Consider the following 26972-nt stretch of genomic DNA (forward strand, 5'->3'; position numbering starts at 1 on the left):
GGTAGATGTTGCAGAGGATGGGATGAAAAGAGAAAAAGCTCAGGATGTGGAGTCTTGAGGCCTGGCTTCTAGTTTCAGCTCTATAATTCAGTAGCCTCCAGCCCCCAAACTGGCCCCTCCCGGGACTACAGCATCAAATCCAGCAGCAAGCTCCGGGCTGCTCTCCGACTTGTCCTCTCCTTGTCACTGCCTGCGTCCCACCTCTACCTCATTTATACCTGGCGCCTGTGTGTACAAGTATTTCTTCCCAAAGATAGCTAGAGGCCCTTATCTTCCTGGCCTCTGAACTGGCTCCCACCAGGAGAGCAGCCTAAAATTGCCTGCTGCCCCACAGACAACACTGTACTTCAGATGATGCCAAAGACCTGGACCACTCTGGTTCCTACCATTGAGTGGTCCTCCTCACTCCAAAATAAAACAAACACATCACAGGGCTCCTAGATCTTCATGCCTCTCTTGGTTTTCCTTTTTGTTTCATTACTGTTTTTTTCCAAATCAGCTTCTGAATAAGCCCCAATCTGCAGCCAGCACCATGCAGCTAGCATTCTATAGAGCCCAGCCTCTGTCAGGCTGCCTACACTCATGTAGCTTTATCCCCACAACACCAAAAAGTGACCTGACCAACGGAGTTTCAGATCGTTCCACTACTGATGGCTGCCCAGCTAGCTCAGCTCACTTGCTGGAGCCTCCAATCTGCTTCATCCCCGACCTGCTGACCTGACTATGGCCCCCAGCAAAGAACTTCATTAAGGCCGAGAATTTATTCCTCCATAAGCCCTTAATTTATTACTGCGCTGATTGGGACTCTGAATGCTCCAAGGTCAGAAAAAGTCGTACTCAATCGTAGACAACAACCTTCCCTTCAGCAGTTTCTCTACTGTCCACTCCCAGGGGAGGGGAGGCAGAAATACTTCTGGAGGAACCCAAGAATGTCTCTTCTTTCTTACTCTGTCCCAGCTGGCCCCAGCCCCACCCCTTCAGAGCACCCAGAAATTGCAGAAGGGCATATAGCACAGATGGTAGAAGAATGGTAGAAGAAAAGTGGAGCAGCAATCTTCAAGCCCTGGTATAGCTGGGTCTGTTAAATTCTAGGTGACCCCCGTCCCTACAACTTCTGAGCATGACTGGCTGAGCCTCGTCTGCCAGGACTGACTCAGAATCCTCCTAAGGCTGCATGCCTGCTTCTCCAAAGCCCATCTAAACAGGCTCAGACATCAGAGGGAATTCCAGGCCATTTGTGAGTGTATGTGCACGAACTTGCATGGCTTAGTCTGATGGACGTGACTTGTGTGTATATATATGTGCAGGCATGCATTTGTACATATACCTATGTTTCCATGCATATGCAGTGTGTGTGTGTGTGTGTGTGTGTGTGTGTGTATATTTTATGTATGCATGTATATATCTATCTATTCACATCCTTATGGAGGTCTCATCTGCCCTATCCATTTCTTGACCTCTTATTTACAACTAGAGGCCTGGTGCACAGATTCATGCACCGGTGGGGTCCCTCGGCCTGGCCTGTGGGGATTGGCCAAAACCGGCTCTCTGACATCCCCCGAAGGGTCCTGGATTGCAAGAGGGCACAGGCTAGGCCAGCGGTGGGCAAACTACGGCCCGCGGGCCGGATCCGGCCCGTTTGAAATAAATAAAACTATTGAAAAAAAAGACCGTACCCTTTTATGTAATGATGTTTACTTTGAATTTATATTAGTTCACACAAACACTCCATCCATGCTGTTGTTCCGGACCTCCGGTCCAGTTTAAGAACCCATTGTGGCCCTCGAGTCAAAACGTTTGCCCACCCCTGGGCTAGGCCGAGGGACCCCATCGGTGCACAATTGAGGTCAAGGAGGGACCGAGGGAGGGCCCCAGGGCGTGTCCAGCCCATCTCACCAAGTCCTGATCTGCTGGACCACAGCAGCAAGCTAACCTACTGGTCGGAGTGTCTATCCCCGTGGTGGTCAGTGCATGTCATAGCGACTGGTCAAACGGTTGAACCAACGGTCAGACACTTAGCATATTAGGCTTTTATTATATAGGATAATATTCTCCTCCACCCAACCTTAGCTACCCACTCCCATGGGCACATCTTGGAACTTGCTAATACCTATAACTGTCCCATCTCTGAAATCACTAATTCAGAGATCCTACTGTCTAACCATAATCTATTATCCTCCCATCTGGCACGTTCAGCTATACCTGATATATCTGCTCCTCATCTTACTAGTACCTATCTGCTTTTTCCATCAGGCCCCTTGCTGTCTTCACTTCCCTCAATATCCACTTTAGATCTCATAGTCCATTTTGGCAACCACTGTCTTGACAATATCTTCAACTCCTTTGTTCCTTTCATCACACTTCATGGGAAAATCTCCACCCTAGATGACTCTAAATGTCTGTCTTCTTTTTAAAAATACATTTTTATTGATTTTTAGAGAGAGAAGAAGGGAGAGGGATAGAAAGACAGAAACATTGATGAGAGAGAAACATCATTAATCGGCTGCTTCCTTCATGCTCCCCCCCTCACCTCTCAGCGCTCCCCCCCCCACCCCGCCCCACCAGCCCCACCCCTAGGATCAAGCCTGCAACCTGAGCATGTGCCTTGATCGGGCAGCCTCTTGGTTCCGCGACGCTCAACCACTGAGCAACACCAACCAGGCTAAAATGTCTGTCTTCTGCATGCCCATAGCCAGGCGGCTGAGCTCTGCTAAATAAGTCATGCCACTGAACACAGTAGTTCCACTGTAAATTAATGTCATCAGCCCCAACTGAGCCCTGAGCACTGCCTAAAATCTTACTGTACTTCTCAAGTCAGCTCATACTTCTATTTACTAAAATATAGCAATTTTTTTCCACTTTCTCCAAACCTTCCCATCTCTCCCCTATTAGTTACCAGCAAATGGCTCATCTACTTCACAGAGAAAATGCTATTAGATGGGAACTACTTCAACTTGCCATCATCACACCCACAAGCCTGCCTGCATCTATGTGCAGCTATCTTCTTCTTCCCCCATCACAATGGAAGAGGGACCTTCCTCTTGAAGACAGCCTATTTCAAGAAACTGGGCTTCCCATCCTATCTCCTTTCACCTTCTCAGAGACCTCTCTTACTCCTATATTTTTAACCCTTCCTTCTCTAATAGTGCCTACAAACAAGCACATATGTCTTCCATCTTAAACCACAAAACCTGCCTCAACCCCACACTTGCCCTACCATAGCTCCTGCCCTTTCTCGCTCCTTTGAAGCCTCTTCTATGCTTAGTGCCCTTTACTAGCTTCCCCTTGCCCCACGGACAAAGATCAAAGTCTAAAGTGTGGCCTATAAGCTCCCCCTCCAGTTTCACCTCATGCCACCCTCCTCACTTCCCCACATCGACTATGCTTCAGGCAGTCATTCATTCAACAAATAATGATTAGTGATGGGGCCAGAATAGTGAACAAAAGAGACAAAAATTCTCTGCTCTCATGGAACTTACATTCTAGCTCCATGAAGCTGCCAGGCTTCTTCTCACCGCAGGGTCTTGCCACAACCTTAGCCAATTCCTGCTCATCCTTCAGATCTCAGCTTAGCCACCCCTCAGGGAACCATTCTCCAACCCCATAGGTCGAGTCCCCATGACTCTGAAATTTTTAACAATTGTATTGTTATAGTACAATTAAAATTATTTAACATCCATCTTTTCTGTTATATCTCCTGGGCCTAGTTCAGTATCTGGAACACAGAAGGCACTCAAGGATATGTTTATTGATGAAGATGTGTATGTTTCTTTTTATTCATGTGTCTTTACACCCTATGATTATGTTTATATAAACACATTTATGTCTGTATAATTCCACAGGTGACTATGTGAATATGTATTATGCCTGTATGTGGACCTATTAGCAATTTTGGGTATGCCCACTTGTGTGTATGCGTTCACATGACTATACATGGGCGTGTGTGTGTGTGTGTGTGTGTGTGTGTGTGTGTGTGTATTCTTCTGGCCCCTCAGTGAAGCTCTGATCTCCTGGAGGGAGCTGAGAGCAGGGCCCCAAGTCCTCTCTAAGCTGACAGTTCAATAAGAGTATAAGATCATTCAATGACACTCCAAATGTCAGCAAACATTGGCTTGCTCCACTGTGCTACAGGGGAAGTAGGTGGAGGCGGGAGATGTGGAAATCTGGTCATTAAAAGCTGCTTTTCCCTGATGCAACCCGCACCGTTTCTGGACAGGAGAGGGCGGCTGAAAAACAACATTTTGCCTTTCCTCAGATTAGAGGCCTTAGGAAATGGGAATGGTGAATTCACTCCCAGTTGCTTACTTACTAGGCAGATCTAGGTGGCCAAGCAGACCAGAACCCTCCCCACTTTTTTAATGGGGAAAAGCTCTGTAGGGGAGTTGAGAAGAGAAGGAAAGGAAGGAGAACCAAGTAAGATCAAGGACAGGAGAGGATCCTGTAGATCAGTGATGGCGAACCTATGACACGCGTGACAGAGGTGACACACAAACTCATTTTTTTGGTTGATTTTTCTTTGTTAAATGGCATTTAAATATATAAAATAAATATCAAAAATATAAGTCTTTGTTTTACTATGGTTGCAAATATCAAAAAATTTCTATATGTGACACGGCACCAGAGTTAAGTTAGGGTTTTTCAAAATGCTAACACGCCGAGCTCAATAGGTTCGCCATCACTGCTGTAGATAGTCAGAGCGTGGGTCACATATGGGGAAAGAAGGCATAGAGTAAGCCTTTGCATGATACTCCCACAACCTTGGCAATGACCTCTCTGGTTTTGCTTCTATTGTTACTCTTTTTAAGGGAGCAGGTATCTTTGTAGCCTGCACTAAGTCATACAGTATAAACAACAGAAAGATCACCATGCCCCTGGACCTCCAGGGCCCTGTAGCCTCCCTATTTGAATGGCTGCTGGCAAGGACTGAACCAAAGTCTGGAATTAAGACATCTCTCCTGCTGGACCTTCAAGCAAAGCTGCAACAAGAGGTGGCTAGAGGGCAGGAAGGAAGGGGTTAGACCTCTTGTTTTTTCTCAGACTTGCTAAGTTTACCTCCCAAGGGGCCATCACAAGGCCAACTGGGATTAGGGTCCTCAGTTTCCCCTTGTGCCCATTCCCCCTCTATGATTCAGCACAGTCTGGCAGAGAACCAAGCTGAACAGGCTACGGCAGCCCACTTCCACCTGCAGCAGCATCAAGGTAGCCATGAGTGGCAATGTTACCACACGGGTCGGCTGCTTTTCTGCCTTTCTGCCAAGGAACCTAGAGGCAGGGAGTGATCCATATACCAAAAAGTCTAGTGAACTTCACAGAACAATTGTTCATGGTCAGCGCCTGCTTCGCCTGGCCGGGCCTTCACATTGCATTTGCCAAGGCCAGCAAGCAGCCTCAGATGCACTCTGACAGCTGGCATGCTGTCTTCTAGGAGCGCAGGCCTAACCACGCCCACATGTGCAACTCTGTCAAATCCTGAGTAAGAGGGCCTCTATGGAGCCAGCTCTCAAAGACCAGCCAGACAGCCAGCAATCATTCAGAGCACATACTCTGTACCTAGCCCTGATCTGGCCACTGGGGACACAGAAAGGAACCAGATTCAGTCTCTGTGCTCCAAATAGACATGGCCGTAAGGAAACACCCACACCGACTCCGTTTCACCACTCTAAGATCCAAAGTGTTACGGAGCCTCAAGGCAAGAGACTGACTGCAGAGGTGATACCTGAGCTGAATCTTTAAGGAGAGGGAAAATACCCGATGAAGATGACTAGGGGGCATTTCACAGAGAAGTAAGGTTGCAGGCCAAGAGCCGAAGGTAGCACAGAGCCTGGCTTCCACAGCCAAAGATGGCAGGTAGTAAGCAGCTGTTGTTTGGGTGCATGACACGGTGGGGGGCTATGTGTGTCAGGAAAGATGGGTAGGGGTCAAAGTACAAACAATGCAGAGTGCAGAGGCCTCTGTACCATGGAAAAGCAAAAGAGTTCACAAATGTTGCCACAAATAATGGCTGCCCCGAGACCTATGGAACAAAGTCCAAGGTCATTCTCTCTCACTGCTCCTGCCCATGCTCACTTACCTCTAGCCCCACCCCCACACACCAAAAGCACACTACTTCCTCTGCCTAGAAAGCCTCTCCTCCTCAGATTCATATCGCATCTCCCTTGAATATGCCCAGTTCAAGACCCAAATCCTTAGGTTCCCAGCCTGACCTCCAATAACCTCTCTTCTCTGAACCCCCTGGCAGCCACTACTCTGACCGCTGGTGTGTTTTCCCTTCTCCAAGCTTCCTGGGAGTCATTGCTGACTGGTGGCATGGGGTTCCTGAGGCTTCCCAGGGCTGCTGATCTTACTTGAGAAGGATTTATGGGGGTGAGCCTCCCTAGTGCACTCTAGGAGCAAGGATCCACTAGAGCAGGGATCTAGGGAGTCTATTCCTACGCCTCCTTTCTTCCGTTTACCCAGGAGGTACAGCACACACTAGGAAAGAAGAGTTTTATGAGGATCCATTATCTGCCACGGCCCACCTCCCAGCCCACAGCCTCAGCCCTCTCCCCAGGTGCTTGGTGCTCGTCGGGAACTGGGCTGTAGTTTCCATGGCCATCCTCATGTGAGCAAGGCTCTGCTGTGGCTAGGCAGGACCAAAGCCAGCCTGAACCAACGCTACCTGCCAACCAGAGGAAGATACCAGGGCCAGTCAGAAGGGTCAGAGGCCACACTCACCATCACATTAAAGAGGAGACTTTCCCAGAGATTCAGTTAGTACTGCATCTCTCCTGGCAATAACACAGTTCAGCCCAGAGATTCAGCTCTGGCAAGAACCTGGAAAACCCCCTTACTGGAACTTCTCTGCACATCTGGGTGATACCAAATAGGGAAGTGTCATACTCCACTCAGCAGCCTGGACCCCACAAGCAGCTCCCCACTTCCAGAAATAACCACAACCTTCCAAGGCTCATTAGCTGGAGAAGAGGAAACAGGAATGTTGAGAAAAGAGAAGAACAGAAAGAAAAGGAAAGATGAGAACAACAAAAAGAAAAAAACAGAAATGAGAAAAGCAAGCAAGGGAGGGGAGATCTGAGGCACAGGAGAACCTGGCGAAGCACCCAAGTGGGGCTCAGACACAGTACCTTTTTCAGATTAATCCACTGCTTGAAGTAATCTGCCACTGGCAAGCCCAAGTACTGGCACTGGCCCGGGAGCCTACAAGAAAGGAAAGAGAAAACAAGTTGGGCACACACATGTCCCAGGTATGGAGTCTTAAGCTAGGAAATCCAACATAGAGTCCATAGACAAATAGACCTCAAAAAGCCCACCCATTAGCCATGGGTCCCATCCCACCCAAGAAAGGGCCCCCACCTCCAGCACCCTGGAAACTGGGCTTCATATCCAGCCCTCAGATCCAAATGTGAAAACCTGAAGACTATCTATATATATAAAAAGCGAGCAACCAGAATGCCGGAACAACTGGAACAACCATTTGCTATAACACCCACTGCAGCCAGCGAACAGGCCCGATGGGGGGGGGGGGGGGGCGGCGTCCATCCAACCTCCCTTGGTCCCTCCCCCCAGCCGGCCCTGCCCCTGATTGGACTCTCCCACCCTGATCGAGGGTGGAGCGGCCATTCAACCTCCCCTTGGTCCTTCCCCCAGGCTGGCCCCACCTCCAATCAGCCTGCCCCACCCTGATTGACCTGTAGCCCCTCCACCCCAGCCGGCCCCGCCCCATTAGCACCCCCACCCCAAAAGGGGGTGGGGCTGGCTGGCCAACCTCCTGAAGATCCTCCCCCCAGCAGGCCCCGCCCCTGATCGCCCCCAGCAGTCTGGCCCTGATTGGGCCCCAATCAGGGTGGGCCAGCCGGCCAACCTCCTGCGGTCTCCTCCTCTCAACAGGCTCAGCCCCAATCCACCCCGATTGGGGCCAGTCCGGCTGGACCCCACCTGTGCATGAATTCGTGCACTGGGACTCTAGTTCAAAATAATATCAGCAGCTATTATTTTCTGATGGCCTACAATATGTTAAATATCTTCCTAAAAGTTTCACATTATTCTTCAGAATGATGCTGTGAGGTAGGTACTGTGGCCTACATTTTATAGATGTGAAAATGAGATTCAGAGGGGTTACCTAAGATCCTACAGCTTAAAACATGATAGTGCCAAGAAATGACCCAGGTCTGTCTCATTCCAAAGCCTATGTTCTCTCCAGTGCACTAGCCTCTTGTTTTGTTACAGCAGAGAGGGGAGAAATCAGATTTAGATAGCTGGGCAGGGACTTCCATAGGCTTTCTGCAAATCATGACCATGCAGATGGATGAGAAGAAGTCAAAATTTAAGCCAAGAGTCTGTTCTTGTTTTTTCTTTAAATTAGAATTTATAAACTCTCCCCTTTGAGCTGAGGATGCCATTTTACCCACATAAATCCATTCACCCAAACATTTGCTGATATTTAGTAAGAGTCAGGCACTAAGGTCTCAAAAAATAATACTTGATTCCAAGATGGCGGCCAGGAGGATGGCAATGAGGGAGAGAGTGTGAGGGAGTGAAAGGGGAGTGTGTGGACATGTGTGTGTGTATGTCTGAGTGAGGAAGGGCTAGATCTCAAGGACCCTCAGGGGCTGGCTGATGGGCTCACCTAGCTAGGCAGCCTCTGCCACTGCTGTAATCTCTCCCGGAGTGCCACAGAGGCCGCACCATCTTGAAGGGGGAGAGCTGCTGTGACCGGGAGCCCAGCCTCATCTCCACCCAGCGTGCTCTCAGACACCACCCGGGATCCTACAGCCACTCTGGCCAAGGACCTGCTGCCTTGGCTGCCGACCCATGGACACCAGGACTCCAGCCTCCCCAGCTGAGGGCTCATGTGAGTTCCAGAGGGCAATCCCCTCCCATCAGCCAGACGCTTTAGCCCTGGGCATCGTGAATGCGAGAACGAACAGCCGAGCCTTATGCAGCAGCCCCGGGCTCTGTGACCACTCCAGCAACAGGGCGAGCAGCCACCGCCCGCGATTGCCTGTGGAGCAGCTGCTGCCCACAACCGCGCAAGGAGCAGCCGCCCCGCAACTCCTCAAGGAGCAGCCACCACCCATGACCACACGAGGAGCAGCTGACGCCTGTGACCATGTGAGGAGCGGCTGCCCCGTGAACACGTAAGAAGTGGTCACCCTGCAACCGTCTGAGGAGCTGCTGCTGCCCACAACCACGTGACCTGCCACCAAGCTCACCACTGCAGCCACAGGCTCCATGCGACTCGACACCTAGATCCTTTGATGAAAGCTAAATAGGGAGACAGAAGAACAAACCCCAAAGGAAAGAAAGGAGGGATCACCAGAAAAGGAACTAAATGAAACCGAGGCATACAATATGTCAAAAAAAGAATCCTATATAATAAAAGCCTAATATGCTAAGTGTCAGGTCATCTGGTCGTCCATTCAACCAAAGCGTAATATGCTAATGATATGCTAAGGTCGCTCAACCTTTCGCTATGACATGCACTGACCACCAGGGGGCAGAGAGTCGACTGGTCGACCAGTTGCTATCACATGCACTGACCACCAGGGGGCAGACGCTCTGACCGGTAGGTTAGCTTGCTGCTGGGGTCCGGCCAAGCAGGATTGAGCGAGACTGGATAAACATGCCCTGGAGCCCTCTTGCAGCCTCTCCCTGGCTGGCCAACCTCCCACACCCCTCCCCGGCCCTGATTGTGCTCAGGTGGAGTCCCTCAGCCTGGCCTGCACCCTCTCGCATTCCGGGACCCCTTGGGGAATGTCGGAGAGCCAGTTTTACCCCAATCCCCTCAACGTAGGAGCTGCCCCTTGGTGGTCAGTGCACTCCCACAGGGGGAGTGCCGCTCAGCCAGATACCAGGTTCACGGCTGGTGAGCATGGCAGCAGTGGCGGGAGCCTCTCCTGCCTCTGCAGCAGTGCTAAGGATGTCTAATTGACGGCTTAGGCCTGTTCCCCGCAGGCTCCTGGACTACAAGAGGGTGTGGGCCGGGCTGAGGGACCGCCCCCTGAGTGCACAAATTTCATGTACCGAGTCTCTAGTTCAGAATAAGGGTCATACAGTTCATAAACCGAATGGATGAGAAAATCAACAACCTATGTAAGAATCAGGAGGAAATAAAGAATGATATAGCTACAATAAAAAACAATATGGAAGCTTTCAACAGTAGACTAGGAGAAGCAGAGTTGACCAAATTAGCGAATTAGAAGACAGGGCAGCAAAACACACCCAATCTGAACTGCAATTGGAGAAAAAAACAAAAGACAGGAGGAGAGCCTGAGGGAGCTTTGGTACAATGAAGCAACATATGTATAATAGGGGTGCAAGAATGACAAGAAGAGAAGCAAGGATTAGAAAAACCTATTTGAAGAAATGTCTGAAAATTTCCCTGATTTGGGGAAGAAAAAGTCACACAACCACAGAGTCCTAAACAAGATGTACCCAAAAAGACCCACACCAAGACACATCGTAATTACAATGGCAAATGTTAATAACAAAGAGAGAATCTTAAAGGCTGCAAGAGAGAGACAGAAGTTACCTGCAAGGGATCTCCCATTAGATAATCAAATGATTTCTCAACAGTAACACATCAGGCCAGAAAGGAATGGAAGGAAGTATACTAGTACAAAATGATGCTAAGCAAGGGATTGAATCTAAGAATACTCTATCCAGCAAGGCTATAATTCAAAATTGAAGGGGAAAGCAGGAGCTTCACAGACAATGCTAAGGGAGTTTATCACTACCAACCCAGCAATGCAAGAAATACTAAAGGGGCTGTTGTAGAAGAAAAAAAACAAAGGGAAGAAGGAACACAGGCACAAAATATAAAAATAGCTACAAAGAAGTACCTATCAATACTAACTTTAAACGTAAATGGCCTAAATGCTCCAATCAAAAGACATCGAGTGGCTGAATGGATAAGAAAACATGACCCATATATATGCCGTCTACAAGAGACCCACCTCAGAACAAGAGACTCACACAGACTGAAAGTGAAAAGATGGAAAAATATCTTTCAGGCAAATGGAAATGAAAAGAAAGCTGGAGCAGCAATACTTATATCTGACAAAATAGACCTCAGAGTGAAGGCCATAACAAGAGATAAGGAAGGCCACTTCATAATAGCAAAAGGATCGATACAACAAGCGGATAGAACTCTGGCCCTGACCGGTTTCGCTCACTGGATAGAGTGTTGGCCTGGGGACTGAAGGGTCCCAGGTTCGATTCCGGTCAAGGGCATGCACCTTAGTTGCAGGCACATCTCCGGTGGGGGATGTGCAGGAGGCAGCTGACTGATGCTTCTCTCTCATCGATGTTTCTGACTCTCTATCCCTCTCTCTTCCTCTCTGTAAAAAATCAATAAAATATATTAAAAAGAAAAAAAAGAGGATAGAACTCTGGTAAACATATATGCACCCAATGCAGGAGCACTCAAAAAACTTCTGGAAGATATCAAGGGAGAGATTGACAGCAATACGATCATAGCAGGGGACTTTAATACCCCACTGACATCACTGGATAAATCCTCTAGAGAAAAATTCAGCAAAGAAACAGCAATCCTAAATGACTCACTAGATCAGATGGACTTAATTGACATCTTCAGAACATTTCACCCCAAAGCTACAGAATATACATTCTTCTCAAGTGCACATGGCACATTTTCAAATGCAGACCACATATTGGGTCACAGGCAAAGTCTCTCCAAATTCAAGAAGACTGAGTTCATATCAAGCATCTTCTCAGACCACAAAGGCATAATATTAGAAATCAATTACAATAAAAATAATCAAAAAAATTCAAACACTTGGAGGCTGAACAACATGCTATTAAACAATGACTGGGTTACCAAAGAGATTAAAGAAGAAATTAAAAACATCCTGGAAACGAATGACAATGAAAACACAACAATCCAAAACCTATGGGACACAGTGAAAGCAGTCCTGAGAGGGAAGTTCAAAGCATTACAGGCTTACCTCAAAAAACAAGAAAAACTGGTAATAAATGCTCTAACTCTACAACTTAAAGAATTAGAAAGAGAGCAACAAGAAAAGCCCAGAGTGAGCAGAAGGAAGGAGGTAATAAAGATCAGAGCAGAAATAAATGAAATAGAGACCAAAAAAAAAAAAAAAAAAAAAAAGATCAATGAAGAAACAAAGAGCTGGTTCTTTGAAAGGATAAACAAGACTGATGAACCTCTAGCCAGGCTCACCAAGAAGCAAAGGAAGAGGACCCAAATAAACAAAATCATAAATGAAAGAGATGAAATAACAACAGATGCCACAGAAATACAAAAGATTGTAAAAAAAAAATACTATCTATGAACAACTCTATGCCAATAAAGTAAACAACCTAGAGGAAATGGACATATTCCTAGAAAAATACAACCTTCCAAAACTCAATCAAGAAGAATAAAAAAAAAAATCTCAATAGGCCAATAACTAAGGAGGAAATTGAAGCAGTCATCAAAATGCTTCCAGCAAACAAAAGCCTGGGGCCAGATGGCTTCACAGGAGAGTTTTACCAAACATTCAAAGAATAACTCAAATCTATCCTTCTCAGACTATTCCAGAAAATTTCGGAGGAAGCCACACTTCCAAGCTCTTTCTATGAAGCCAGCATTACCCTAATCCCAAAACCAGATAAAGACACTACAAAGGAAGAGAATTACAGGCCAATATCCCTGATGCACATAGATGCTAAAATCCTCAACAAAATTCTAGCAAATCAGATTCAGCATTACATTAGAAATATCATACACCATGACCAAGTGGGATTTATTCCAGGGATGCAAGGCTGGTATAATATCCGCAAATCAATAAATGTGATACATCACATAAACAAATTGAAAGACAAAAATCACATAATCATATTAATTGATGCAGAAAAGGCATTTGACAAAAATCCAACATCCATTTTTGATAAAAATTCTCAGCAAAGTCGGAATAGAGAGATCATACCTCAACATAATAAAAGCCTTATATGACAAACCTATAGCCAACATCATACTCAATGGGCAAAAACTAAAGCCATTTCCCTTAAGAACAGGAACAAGACAGGGATGCCCACTTTCAGCACTCCTGTTCAACAGAGTACTGGAAGTGCCAGCCACAGTGATCAGACAAGAACAAGAAATAAAAGGCATCCAGATTGGAAAAGAAGTAAAATTGTCATTATTCACAGATGGCATGATATTGTACATAGAACACCCTAAAGACTCCATCAAAAAACTACTAAACTAATAAATGAATTCAGCAATTTAGCAGGATACAAAATTAACACCCACAAATGTATGGCTTTTTTATACACCACTAATGAACTCACAGAGAGATAAACTAAAAGAACAAGCCCATTTACCATTGCAACAAAAAAATTAACATACCTAGGAATAAATTTAACCAAGGAGGTAAAGGACCTGTACTCATAAAATTACAGGACACTGAAAAAAGTGATAGAGGAAGACATAAACAAATGGAAGAACATACCGTGTTCATGGATTGGTAGAATCAACATCATTAAAATGTCCATACTACCCAAAGCAATCTATAGATTCAATGCAATCTCCATTAAAATACCAATGGCATACTTCAAAGACCTAGAACAAACTCTCCAAAAATTCATCCGGAATAAAAAAAGATCCCAAACAGCTGCAGCAATCTTGAGAAAGAAGAACAAAGTTGGAGGGATCACAATACCAGATATCAAAGTATACTACAAAGCCACTGTTCTCAAAACTGCCTGGTCCTGGCACAAGAATAGACATATAGACTAAGGGAACAGAACAGAGAACCCAGAGATTGACCCAAGCCATTATGCTCAATAAATATTTGACAAAGGAGGCAAGAGCATACAATCGAGTCAAGACAGTCTCTTCAATAAATGGTGTTGGAAAAATTGAACAGATACATGCAAAAAAAAAAAAAATATGAAACTAGACCACCAACTTACACCGTACACAAAAATAAGCTCAAAATGGATAAAGGACTTAAACGTAAGACAGGACACCATAAAAATCCTATAAGAAGCCAAAGGCAGCAAAATTGCAGACATGTGTCATAGCAATATCTTTACCAATCCTGCTCCTAGGGCAATGGAAACTAAGGAGAAAATAAACAAGTAGTACTACATCAAAATAAAAAGCTTCTGCACAGCAAAAGAAACCATCAACAAAACAACAAGAAAGCCCACTTCATGGGAGAACATATTTGCTAATGTTATCTCTGATAAAGGTTTAATCTCCAAAATTTATAGGGAACTTATACAACTTAACAAAAGGAAGATAAACAATCCAAACAAAAAATAGGCAAAGGATCTAAATAGACACCTTTCAAAAGAGGACATTCAGAAAGCCAAGAGACATATGAAAACATGCTAAAAGTCACTAATCATCCAAGAGATGCAACTCAAAACAACAATGAGGTACCACCTCACACCTGTCAGAATGGCTATCATCAATAAATCAACAATGATAAGTACTGGAGAGGATGCAGAGAAAATGGAACCCTCCTTCACTGCTGTTTGGGAATGCAGACTGGTGCAGCCACTGTGGAAAGTAGTATGGCATTTCCTCAAAAAGTTAAAAATGGAACTTCCACTTGACCGAGTAATCCCACTTCTAGGAATATATCCCAAGAAAACAGAAACACCAATCAGAAAGGACATATGCATCCCTATGTTCATAGCAGCACAATTTATAATAGCTAAGATTTGGAAACAGCCTAAGTGCCCATCAGCAGATGAGTGGATTAGAAAACTGTGGTACAGCTACACAATGGAATACTACGCTGCTGTAAAAAAGAAGCAATTCTTACCATTTGCAACAGCATGCATGGACCTGGAGAGCATTATGCTAAGCAAAATAAGCCAGTCAGAGAAAGATAAATATCACATGATCTCACTCATTTGTGGAATATAATGAACAACATAAACTGATGAACCAAAGTAGAACCAGAGTCGTAGAAGAATCGAACAGACTGTCCAACCTATGAGGGGGTAAGAGATCAACCAAAGGACTTGTATGTATGCATATGAGCATAACCAATGGACACAGATGGGGTGGGGGGGGGTGTGAGGGCATGTGCTGGGGGGTGAGGGCAACCGGGGAGAGGTCAATGGTGGAAAAAGGAGACTTATGTAATACTTTAAACAATAAAGAATTTATATTAAAAAAAAAGAGTAATACTTAACGCCTGCCCATAAGGGGCTCACAGTTTGCTCAGTGGACTGGACAATAAAAGAAGTAGACAGAACAGCTTTAAGTTGGAGCACTGGAGTACATGGAAGGATGGAGGAAGACACGAAATATCAGCTGAGAAAGATCATAGTTTTCTTGCTAAGGGAAGAGCTTAGGTACAGGCAATAGAGAGCCTTTAAAGCAGTGGTTCTCAACCTTCTGGCCCTTTAAATACAGTTCCTCATGTTGTGACCCAAACATAAAATTATTTTCGTTGCTACTTCATAACTGTAATGTTGCTACTGTTATGAATCGTAATGTAAATATCTGATATGCAGGATCGTCTTAGGCGACCCCTGTGAAAGGGTCGTTTGACCACCAAAGGGGTCGTGATGCACAGGTAGAGAACCGCTGCTTTAAAGAGTTGTGGTTTACAGTGATTGGTCCTGTTCCGAAGCATCAAGAACAATACACTAAATAAAGCTGGGTAGTAGCCAGGAGACGAGACAGTAGTCATAGAGATATCGAGCAAGCAACAGATATTGGAGATGTAAAGGAGGACTGAAGGGGATGTGGAGCAGTGAGAGAAAGTAGTAGAACCCAATTCAAAGTTTGTGCCTTGGCTAGCTTCATGCTACTCACTAAGACAGATATAAAGGAGACAGAGGCAGAGAGAGCATATTTGACACCAGAGCAGACCAACATTTAGTCAATTTTATTATTGTTGTATCCTCTTTACGCCCAAACCAGGGTGGACTGCTCCCATTGCCTCACCCCTAGTACACCACTGGAAGGAGGCACGAGTTTGGGAATGCAATTTTAGGTAGATGCCTGGCACCTGGTAAGCTCTCAATATCTATTGAGCATGAGGTGCTTAGGAGACACTCAGCAGTGGGATAATATCTAAGAGGCAGCTAGATATCCAGTTTTAAAGAGAGGTTTGGGCTGGATATACAAAATGCTGAATCATTAATGTAACTGAAGTAAAATTAAAGACATGAGAAAAGATTAAGGTCACCTGGGAAGAATATGGAACGAGAGGAGCAGAGGGACCATGTCTCGTAAGTTTTATTGAGCTAAAATGAAACCAGGCCACCTCTACCCAACCATTACCACACACAAGAGACATACTGTCTCAGCTCTAATTTTGGACTTCTTAAATACTTAGCCCATCCTTTCTTAGTACTACACTAAAATCTGTCTCCTTGTCACTTCTGTCCTGAGGTATGTCTTTAGAAACTATAGAGAATGAGACTTCCATCTCTTCCTTGCAGAGCCCTCCCAAGATCTGGGAGCCCAGGAAGCTTCCCCCAGAGTTCCCTTCTCCTGGTCACACACCCTCAGCTCCTTCAAGAATTCCACAGGAGATAATGTACCAGGAGTCAGGACTCACCCAACCCACCCCCGTTCCTGGAAGGCAGGACTCCTGGACCTTTTCACATCACCAGTGGTCAACCTAAACTACTGGGAAAGCAAGCCTCCCCTATCTGGGCTCCTATGCAGGCGGAGCCAAAATAGTTTACCGTCATTTCTATGGAAAAATAATACGATAATTAACAAGTAATAATACGAGAATAAACTCTGTGCTTCGTGTACTGACAACTGTAAACCTACTTTTGCTCCACACTGTGTAGAACTGATTTTTGAGCTTAAAATGCAGGTCATTAGTGTCAAATGCCATTGAGTGGTCAAGCAAGATGAGAGCTGAGAAACACCCAATGAATTTGGCATCAGTGGGCTGGTGGGAGCAGAAGGTACCTGCATCGTGCTTAAGAGTAAGAGGCAAGAAAGTGGAGACTACAAGTGCAAACTCCTTTTTCAGGAAGCTTGGCAATGGGAATCCAGTTGAGATGACTGATTCCACCCCAGAATGTTTCAGGGCAGTTCAGTCTTCCCTCCATTCCTCTTCAGTTATTTGACAGACACTAAGAGGAAGCCGATCCTCAGGTGTCAAGCAGTATAGTAAGGATTTACTTTTCTAAGACCTATGATATCTTACCTGAAGGGAAGGTTCTTCTCAAAAATCCAGGTGGCACAGTGACATTAACCACAACCAGTCAATTTCCTGGAAGGGGAATTCTTCTGAGGTCAAGATGATGAATGGGTATCTAGGTAGGATGTACCCATGTGGGAACCAAGGGCAAAGAATACAAGAAAACTGGGCAGGGTTCTGAAGGACAAGAAGTGGTCTTAGGAGCTAGAATGTGACTAGCCTAAGACCGTGGTCGGCAAACTGCGGCTCGCGAGCCACATGCGGCTCTTTGGCCCCTTGAGTGTGGCTCTTCCTAAGCCTTAGGAGTACCCTAATTAAGTTAATAACAATGTACCTACCTATCTAGTTTAAGTTTAAAAAATTTGGCTCTCAAAAGAAATTTCAATTGGCGTACTGTTGATATTTGGCTCTGTTGACTAATGAGTTTGCCGACCACTGGCCTAAGCAGAACTGTAATGTTTGGATAATTTTCTTATTTCCTTCCATTTTTTTTCATGTTCCTTATCCTTACTATTTGTGAAAATGCTTGCTGAGCTCAGCTACTTTTGAAAAATCACTTTAAGGATTGTGAGTGAAGGAGGGGAAGGTCACTGGAAGCAGCAGACTCCACAAAGGAACAGTCAGGGGAACTGGCCAGCAAAAGGTAGAGGTCCTGGAGCACCTATCATATCCTCCCTTAGCCAGACCTGGTCTTTTCTTTGATGCAGGCCAGGAATCTTATTGTCTGTGGCGAGCCCTCAGGGAGGGAAGGCTCCCTCTTGGGAGAGATTTCCAAAGCAGGCATTAGCTATAGACATTCCTACCCAGGTAGTAAGGGTCTAGCTCAGTACAATCCTGTCTGCTCATATTGGAGGTTGAACAAAGGGGGCACACTGAGGACATACTAGACAGACAGATTGTCAGAGTGGATACTTAGCCTCAAGTATGGTTCAGCAGCAATCCTGAGTGCTGTCTGTACCCACGGCTGACCAAGACAGAGGAGAACGGGACTCTCACTCAGGTACACATGCAGTTTGTAGACTCACAAGCATTCTGGTTGAGTCCTCTAGCCTGTAATTGGTCCTAGCCCTGTGACTTCAAGACACAAGCATACAGAAGTAGCAGGGCCCAGGCCCATCTTCACAAGAGACACAGAACCAAAACTCATGAGAAGATAGCTACACATTTCTATGACAGAATCTTATGCCAGCTTAGAGAGCACCAAGCGAGTAACCTGTGAAGAAGGTGGGTTTGAGTAGTCATTATCCCCTACATAGATGAAACTGAGACTTGCTTGAACATAAAACAAGCCAAGGGCAGAACTAGAAATGGAATCTAAGTCTTCTGACTACACAAGGCATCAGTTATGTACATTCACTCAGAGCTCTTCACGGTCCCTAGGAAGGCAAGATCTAGGGCCTTAGAGAAGAGGTAGTTCAAGATCACACCTGGACCCAAGGTTCTTAGGATCCTACGGCTAGGGTCAGTAGGTACCAGTGGGTACATGGTTCTACCAATTTGGAAAGGAAAAGAGCAAAAGTCCCCCTGGCACAAAGGGTCTGAATGCTGTGAGTTCCTACCAGATACTGATCCCAAGAAAAGAGCCACTGGCAGTGGGCCCTGGACTAGCCTGCGGGCATGAACGTGCAGGCAGGTTTATGGTGCCCAGGTCTCCATGCAGCTGGAATCATGGGCACAAAGCTCCTCAACTGCCCAAACATCATCTGGCCATACTTATTACTGTTGCCCAATGAAATTTTATGCATCAAGTCCACAGGTGTGATTTCCCCTTCTTTATGAGGGTCGGAATGACATCACTGATGGCCAATAGAAAAGAGCCAATTATGTCCAGGCCGTAAAAAGGAATGGGATTTTTTCAACCAAATCAAAACTTCCTTCAGTTTCATGAATGCAAGGGGCTCCCTTTAAGGAAGGGCCCCCCAGTCCTGCCTGTGGACTCTAAAGTGAGGGATATGATCACTTTCCAAATACTGTGGGGTTTAGGGCCAGACCTCCGCCTTTGGAATTAAACATGTGGCCCTGCTCTTAACACACTGGAACCCGAAATCATCAAAACAGACACCTGACTGGCTCCTCGCTATTCCATCCAGGGGGAAGTTGGAAAAGATGGAATACTCCTCAAGTTTCCTTATTATCCTTTTAAGTAACCAAAAAAAGCCCTCGCTGCTCAGTATGGAAGGAACAGGGGTATGAAAAACTGCCCCCCCCCCTACAAGTGTACAATACAAAGCAAAAGGAGTCCAGCCTTCCCCACCCACCCCTCATCCAGCCCCACCACCTGCAGCCCAGCACTCAGGCGTGGTCCAGACAGCCCTGATGGCAAACAGGTGTGACTAGCTGGACGCCAGCCAAGGCAGGGGACTAGCTCATTAAGGGAACGCCACCCGTGCTAATGGGTATGGGCAGGATGAAGCCATTGTGAGCAGGAGCTCAGCTTTGAAGATCAGGTCAAGCAGAGCTGGGGGCTCTGCTCGAACTGTTAGTCTTAAGTCAAGGAGGCCAACAGCATCCATGGAGGTCTGACAGGCCGACTGGCAGACACCAGCAGCTAGAACCAGCAGGAGAGCAGGCACCAGTGCTAGAAAAGGTCATGGCACTATTCCCTCTGTGCCTTTCTCTCTGCAAGTCTTAAGGGCAACCCCAAATCAGGGAGACGCATGTTTAACTTTTAGCAGACTCAAGCCTTTAAAGAGGAGGAGGCCAGCCAAATCTGGAGCCATATTTGACCCCTTTCTGCCTCTCTGAAAAGGCTGTGACCTAGACCTTGGAGTGATATAGGCTGTCAGTTCTGGTGTCCAAAAGCTCTAGGACATGCATGTACTACTCACCTGCCATGGCAAACTAATTTATCTGGTCTGATATACAGAAAAAGGGGGGTTTGAGGAGCAAAGGAGAAGAGCAGGGGAAAAGGCACTGTCTTCTTCAAAGTCAGAGCAGGACCATGGAGGCACGGAAGGCCTAGCTTGGCGAAGGAGTTGACCTAGTAGATCCAGCCAACCAGCCAGATGGAAATGCCCGCCAAGGGGACATGTATGAGGGGTGGGTGGGGCTTGTTTCCATGCAAGGTCTCTCCACTTGCTCATTCCAATACAAACATTCCCACAGAATGTTGTTGCTGGCTGTCCTGCATCTCAGAACAGCAAGACTTCCTAGGCTTCTCCCCAAGTCAAGAAGCTGAGTCTCAGGCCAGGTTCCATTCCCACTGGGTCCCCGTCTGAGAGTCCCACCCAGTCAGAGCCTCCAGTCAGCAGGTTGTGAGTCTGCATCCAGTGCAAGCAGGCTACCCCAGCCGAGGCCACACTGAGCTGGGACACAGCTCTTTGTCCCTCCTGTTTCTATTTCCCCACCCAGAGGAGATAAACAGACCCGGGTGATAAACGGCCCGCCTTTCACGATCACTTTTCCTCAAGTTGAGGAGAGTAGCTGGTGATGGATGGGCTGGAATTTGGTTATCAGGAAGGGCTGTCAGCCAGAGGTGCCTATCTCCTCCCCCACTACGCAGGGCATCATTACACTGTGGCATCGAGGTAAAATATGAGCAAGGGGAGGGAAGGGAGAAAGAGGGAAGGCTGGGCTTCCACATGAAGCAAATTGAGCAACAATGAGAGCAGGCACGAGGCTGGGACGTTAGTTATCTGCCCGTGACACCTTTTATCTCTGCACAAATTGGTCCTTCCTCCCCCACTGCAGACTCTTATACAAACAGAGGCAAGCACAATGTGTCACCACTGCAATAGCGTAGCAATTTAACCCGAATTAGTGAGGGGGTCAAGCCAGGAAATAGGGTTTCTCATTTCAACAGGTTCTTTAGTCTCTGCTCTCAACCAGCACATTGGAGGGAGGAAGGTAGAGAGAAAGCAGACTAATAATTGAATTCACTCACTTGGCCACTGCTGATGTATAAAAAATTAATGCTTGAGCCTCCTACTTATCAAAGCCAGTTAGTTTCCATCTCACCTGCGAGATGGCACCATGGCAGAAGACCGTCGGCAGGCTGAGCACCCAGTGCTTTCAGCCAATGCAGGATCGGCAAGGACAGCAAGGGAGAGAAAGGCACTGCCCATAGGCAGCAGCCTCATGCCAGCAACCCCTTCTAGAAGCTATAGGATACAGTGCAGGGTGGGGGATAAGATGGGGGCAAAGTGGGTTATAGAACGTGATCATATTAAAGACAACCCTGGACAGTTCAATGTACTTGAATCTACAGGCAGAAAAGCATTCTAGTTCCACCCTCCACCAGATGTCCAGGGTACTTTTTATTAGAAACCCCTCTCAGCCGCCCCCCCCCCCCCTCCACACACACACACACACACACACACTGTCCCTCTGTTCTTCTCTGCCTGTGCACAGCCCTGGGAGAATGCACTGCCGACTTCTCAGCCCACTTTGTCCCACACTTGCCCCCATCCTCTGGGACAGCTGCAGGTTACAATTCCAACCACAGGCTTCAGAAAGATGATACACTTGCTGGAGCCTGCAAAGGGTCAGGAGAGAGTACTGTTTGAAATACCAGTGTGACAGCTGGCTCCTTGTCTGTCTCTTCCTCCCCCACGCCCCTCCCCAAACTTGTCATGGTACAAGAAGTCTATAAGCATCCCATCAGCTTTAAATATCAGTGTGCGTGAAGCAGGAGCACGAGAGTGAGGGAGCGGGATGCAGACAGTGAGTGCCTCTGTCGCCACTGCCTGTCAGGGAACACTAATGAATTTCACCACCAGCAGGCCATGCTTCAAATGGGGCGGGGGGGGGGGGGGGGGGAGGTAGGGCAGGAGTGAGGGTAGTTTTCTAGGGAGAACTCTCACAGTATTAAAACATCTATTCCCAGAGCTCTGTTAATAAATGTCACTGCAGAGGGTCTTGCCACTGGGACTTCAAGGCAAAGGAGAGGTTGGGGCAAGCCCTGAAACCCTCCCAAACAGGAAGGGCAGTGCAAGTGTGAGTCTGGAGGGAGCCAGTTGAGGCCCACAATTAGGAGGGTGACCACCGTCACCCGTACTCATTCATAACGGCCTATGATGCTTGGTTGAGAGGACTAGGACCAGAGGGAAAGGCCTCCGGCAGGGAGAGACCACCAGCTGTGCCTTCCTGGACAGAGTACTACCTACCCCACTTCCCATCAATTCCAGTCAACTCATTTCACAGACGGCAGGGGGGCTCCAGGCCATCCTTCCAGACTGAGGGGAGGTGGGGTAACAAAACTCTAGTACCAGTCCCAACAGGAAGCTACTTCCCCTGCAGATGTCAGGAGCTAGAGTTTATTATAATCTCCACTTTTTAGATGCGGAAATGGAGGTTCGGAGGAGTAATGTGACTTTCCCAGGATTCCACAACTAACAGGTAATAGAGCCAGAACTTGAACCCAGGTCTCTTAATTTTTTTAAAAAAATATATTTTATTGATTTTTTTACAGAGAGGAAGGGAAAGGAACAGAGAGTTAGAAACATTGATCAGAGAAACATCGACCAACTGCCTCCTTCACACCCCCTACTGGGGATGTGCCCGCAACCAAGGTACATGCCCTTGACTGGAATCGAACCTGGGACCTTTCAGTCCGCAGGCCGATGCTCTATCCACTGAGCCAAACTGGTTAGGGCCAGTTCTCTTAATTTTTAATAAAGGCCCTGCTCTTTTCCACAATACTTTGCAGCTCCTCTGAAGAGGGGCTGATCACCTCACTGTCTCCCATGTGTCCTCTACTGCCCTTCCCCTCCAATCGCTCCCACTGGTACACACACCCCTCTGGCCTGGCATGGGCCACAGCTGTCATGTAGCACAGAGCTGGGCTCCAGGCCAGGGTGAACCCAGACTGGCAGAGAAAGGCCTGGGAGTGAGCCAGGCCATCACCTGGGAGTCTCCACAGCTCAGAGGGCATGGTTGCAGGCACAAGCTTTCCCTTGGGTGCCCTCTGCACAGCAGTGTCTGATCTGCACAGCTCTGATCAGCAGTGTCTGATCTGGCAGCGACCTGCTATGCAGGGGGCAAATGACATTTAATTTCCTCTTGGTTTCCCTATGGTACAGACGAAAGGCCGTCACCTGCGTCTGGGTCTGGCAGCGCAGCTGGAAGTGTTCCCAGACATGCTGCTCTGGAGAGTTCCCAAACAGAAACCAGAACACAGGCGGGTGCAGAGGGACGCCCACAGGCCAGGTTGCCAGTGCTCCCAGAGAAAACCAACCTCAAATCCCCATTGCCAGGCAGTTGCTCAAAGCCTCCAAAAGGCACTGGATATGTATATATAGTGCCTCTCTGCTCCACTGCTTTTTGGCTCACTTGCCAGCCAACTGTCTCTACTCACATTTCTCCTACACAAATGGAGCCCACACAAATGACCACATGAAGCACACACACTGCCACAAACATCCTACAGAACAATACAACATGCACCTTCCCAGTGCCACAAATACTCCCCTGAAGTCAAATAACTTGTCTCTCTCCAGTCCCTCTCCAGTGAAACAAGACAAGTGTCTTTCCAGGATTCCTCCCAGGGCAATTCTTCCACCTGTTGTGACCACGGGAAGTGTTGAGGTGCCCGCAGAACCTGGCCAGATGGTAAGGCAGAGGCCTCAGCAGGCAGCAGGGAGTGAGGTGGGGGGAAAAGGGGGAGCAGGTGACGGGAGGTTTCCAGAGCACTTTGGTCAGTGTCTCAGCTGGTGAACTATTTATTCTGTTTGGGCCAGGAAAATTAGGAGCTCCTTAGCAGTTTGAGCTGTCTCCAAGATACCTCATTCATCCTCGACTAGTCTCTACCTGGCCTGTGGCCATCTTGACCCTTTGCCTGGGCTGCCTTTGTAGGTCCTACATTGCCCTCTGGAGGCTCTGCAGAGAGGCATCCTGCAAGCATTCAAGATCTGGGATAGTCTGACCTCTGCTCCAATATACTCAAAGACACACCTGTTTCCTCTAAACCCCTGGCTCATCTACTCTGCCCTGATCCCAGCTCCCCTGAATCCTTCAAGATGTGTGAGTCACACTTCTGGGTGGGCATTAGAACGTGCCAGTGGTTTTTAAACTGTTCTCCATGGAGCTCTAGGGTTCCAGGAGGGATGTCAGGCTACTTTGTGGACTGGGGCAGAAGGAGGAAGAATGGACTTGCCCCAGCTTCAACCAGGACAACTTGGCTTTTGTATATTTTGTAATATTGGGCTTTCTTTCAAGTCTTGTTTTTTAAAAAAGTTTACTGCTTAAGAAAATACCACCCATTCGGTGTCTCCACTATGCTCCTCTGGGTTCTTTCTCATAGTATTTGTTTTGTATCTTCTCTGTAGCATACTAATATTCTACCTCACTTAGCCTGTGGGTGCTTATGCACAGACTGCTCTTCCTGCCCTGGTCACCTGGCGGTCCCTACAGTTCCCAGCACAGTTTTACTGGGCCCAGAGCAGGTCTCAACAGGGCCTAACTTGAGGCTACTGCTGAAATGCCAGTGTTTCCAGGATATGCAGTGTTTAGCACCTTCAATGGCAGTTTCCAACAGTGCTCTTTAGAAGAAAAGAGCTGCAGTGGAGGGTAACTGACATTTACAAGGTCCAGGTGAAGACATGTGGCACATGTCCTCTTAAATGAACAAATGGGGTATACCTGCTACCATCGTCAATCACCTAAACCAACCTCCAGGGGACCAAAGAGACTTGCATGTGGCCAATCTTTGGGCAAAATACAGCATATTCACCCGGCCAGTGTGGCTCAGTGGCTGAGCGTCAACCTATGAACCAGGAGGTCACAATTCGATTCCCGATCAGGGCACATGCCAGGGTTGCAGGCTCGATCCCCAGTGTGGGGCGTGCAGGAGGCAACTGATCAATGATTCTCTGTTTTCATTGATGTTTCCATCTCTTTCCCTTTCTGTTCCTTTCTGAAATCAATAAAAATAAGAGGTTTCTAAACCCTGAATGTGGGACCATGGGAACATAGGATGATGAACATAGTACTCTACTGAGTACTCAAGGGTCTGTCCCCCTACAGAGGAGTCACTAGGGTTAGAAATGGGTGAAGCCTCTTGGCCCCATTAACCAAGCCCATGGCTTGGACCTCCTCTGGACAGCATGGGGAGGAAGTGAGGGGGAGGCAGGGTTCTGTGCTCCTCCTAGCTAAAGCCACTTGTTAATAGGCCCTAGATTCCCTTATCCCTGGGGAAAGGAAGGTAGCAATGAGCCCTTCACCCCACCCCCATACACACATGCCTCCCAGCAGGGCCAGGGAGGACAGCCATTAGTGTGTGCCTCAGCAGACAATGGGGAGGAGAAGTCTCCAGAGCAAAGGACAACTGCAGCAATTAGAATGCAGGGAGGTTCAGAAGCTATTTAACTGGGTGACCCCTGAGGTCGCTGCATCTGACTCCCATCCCTGGATAAATATTGTATGAGAGGGGAGGGGGGCGAGCTAGGGAGCCATCGGAGTGCTGCTTCTCCTTCCACTCCTTTCCCCACCCCACACAGCTGCCTCCAGTCACACACGCCAGGAACATTATTTACAGCCCTGACAGTCAGAGCAATCACTCTGCTAACCAAGAGGGAATGGACAAAGTCGACTTACCAAAAATTGACTACGGCAAGTAAAGAGGAAACCAGGGCTGGTGGGGGAAGGTAGCTGAACCAACACTGACATGCAAGGCGCCTCCCATATTCTGAATCCAGCTGCAGAAAATACGATGTCACCCCCAAAACCACTGGCAGATGAAGCTGGTCCCAAATGGAGAGAGTAAATCAGAAATGGAGTATGCTTCCATCTTTTGGAGGCTCCACAGTGGGAAAATCCCTGGATCTTATCACTACCTAGGAGTTCCTTAGTAAAGACAGGAGTCTTACCTACCCTCCCAGAGGAAGCGAGACTAGCCACATGCCACTTATCCAGCTGGTCCCTTTGCTGACCCAGTAGGAAAAAGCAGGCAAGTCAGTCACAGCAGAAAGGGGTCAGGGAGGGGGAACAGGAGGAGACTGTCGGAGTGCGGGCTGCGCCTCAGCCCCCACATTGCCGCTCCTCCAGTCCTGCTCTAATGCACCCTGACATGCCTCTGAAGACAGAGAGCTGTTTGCAGTCAGCACCGTGATTTGTTAGTAATTATTTCCATGGTGTCACATTGCTGTCACTCTGTTAACAAAGAGACAGGCTGCCTCAGGCTGCCTGCAAGAAAGAATCGCAGAGAAAAAGGCCTGTCAGGCTCCCGGGAGTCTCTGGGCTGGCTAGCTTTCTTCCCCAAACCAACATCCTTGCAGGCTTTGGAAGAAACAGTTTTACAGAACTAACAAGTTTGAGTCGTGTCACCCTTTAGCCTGGGACACTGGGAATTGATCCCAGCCACTCACAGCCATCGTTCCAAAAGCCCTACAGAGCTGAGCCCGAGTCCACAGATCATTGAACCCTGGGCCACTATGCTAGCCACAGCCTTGGAGTTCCCTGGCCTTCATCTTCCAAGACCCTTGCTCCCTGGCTCTTCTTCTTTTCTGGGGTGTTCACAGACTCTTGCGTGCTCTTAGGAGCCTGACAAAAGAAATCTATTTCAGACCACACTGACGCAGTTGCCCCTCTGGCACAGATGGTGGTCAGGGAGAATATGAGAGCAGATTCCTTGAATCTGTCAACCACAATTCAGTACCAAGGCTGCTCAGGTGCCAAATCCCAGGTGCCTCCAGGTGCCTGAGCACCTGTGAGGAGATCCCCACAGAGCTTCCCTGTTGTTCCCAGTGCCTGGACTGGTGCGGCATCTGCGCTCAAAGAACTGGTGCTTTGCTTTAGCACAAAGTAATGTCTCCATTACTGTGGCTGGGAATTAGAGGACAGATTGGCAAGCGCTGACAAAACAGAGGTCACTCACCTTACAGG

General features: G+C 47.5%; 1 protein-coding gene across 17 annotated transcripts in view; it reads right to left on the reverse strand.

Annotated features, from left to right (window-relative positions):
• ERI3 (ERI1 exoribonuclease family member 3) overlaps positions 1-26972 on the reverse strand; it is a 132532-nt gene that overhangs the window by 51798 nt on the left and 53762 nt on the right. For all 17 annotated transcript variants that reach the window (XR_013995645.1, XM_081085575.1, XM_081085574.1 and 14 more), the window contains one exon: positions 7122-7194. Coding sequence is in view for 16 of the 17 variants with exons in the window: in XM_081085575.1 (XP_080941701.1) it covers positions 7122-7194 (73 nt within the window). In the remaining variant the exon portion in view is untranslated. The remainder of the gene's footprint in view (positions 1-7121; positions 7195-26972) is intronic.

The sequence above is a fragment of the Myotis nattereri genome (genome assembly GCF_964212035.1).
Source record: "Myotis nattereri genome assembly, chromosome: 3".
Classification (NCBI taxonomy): Eukaryota; Metazoa; Chordata; class Mammalia; order Chiroptera; family Vespertilionidae; genus Myotis; species Myotis nattereri.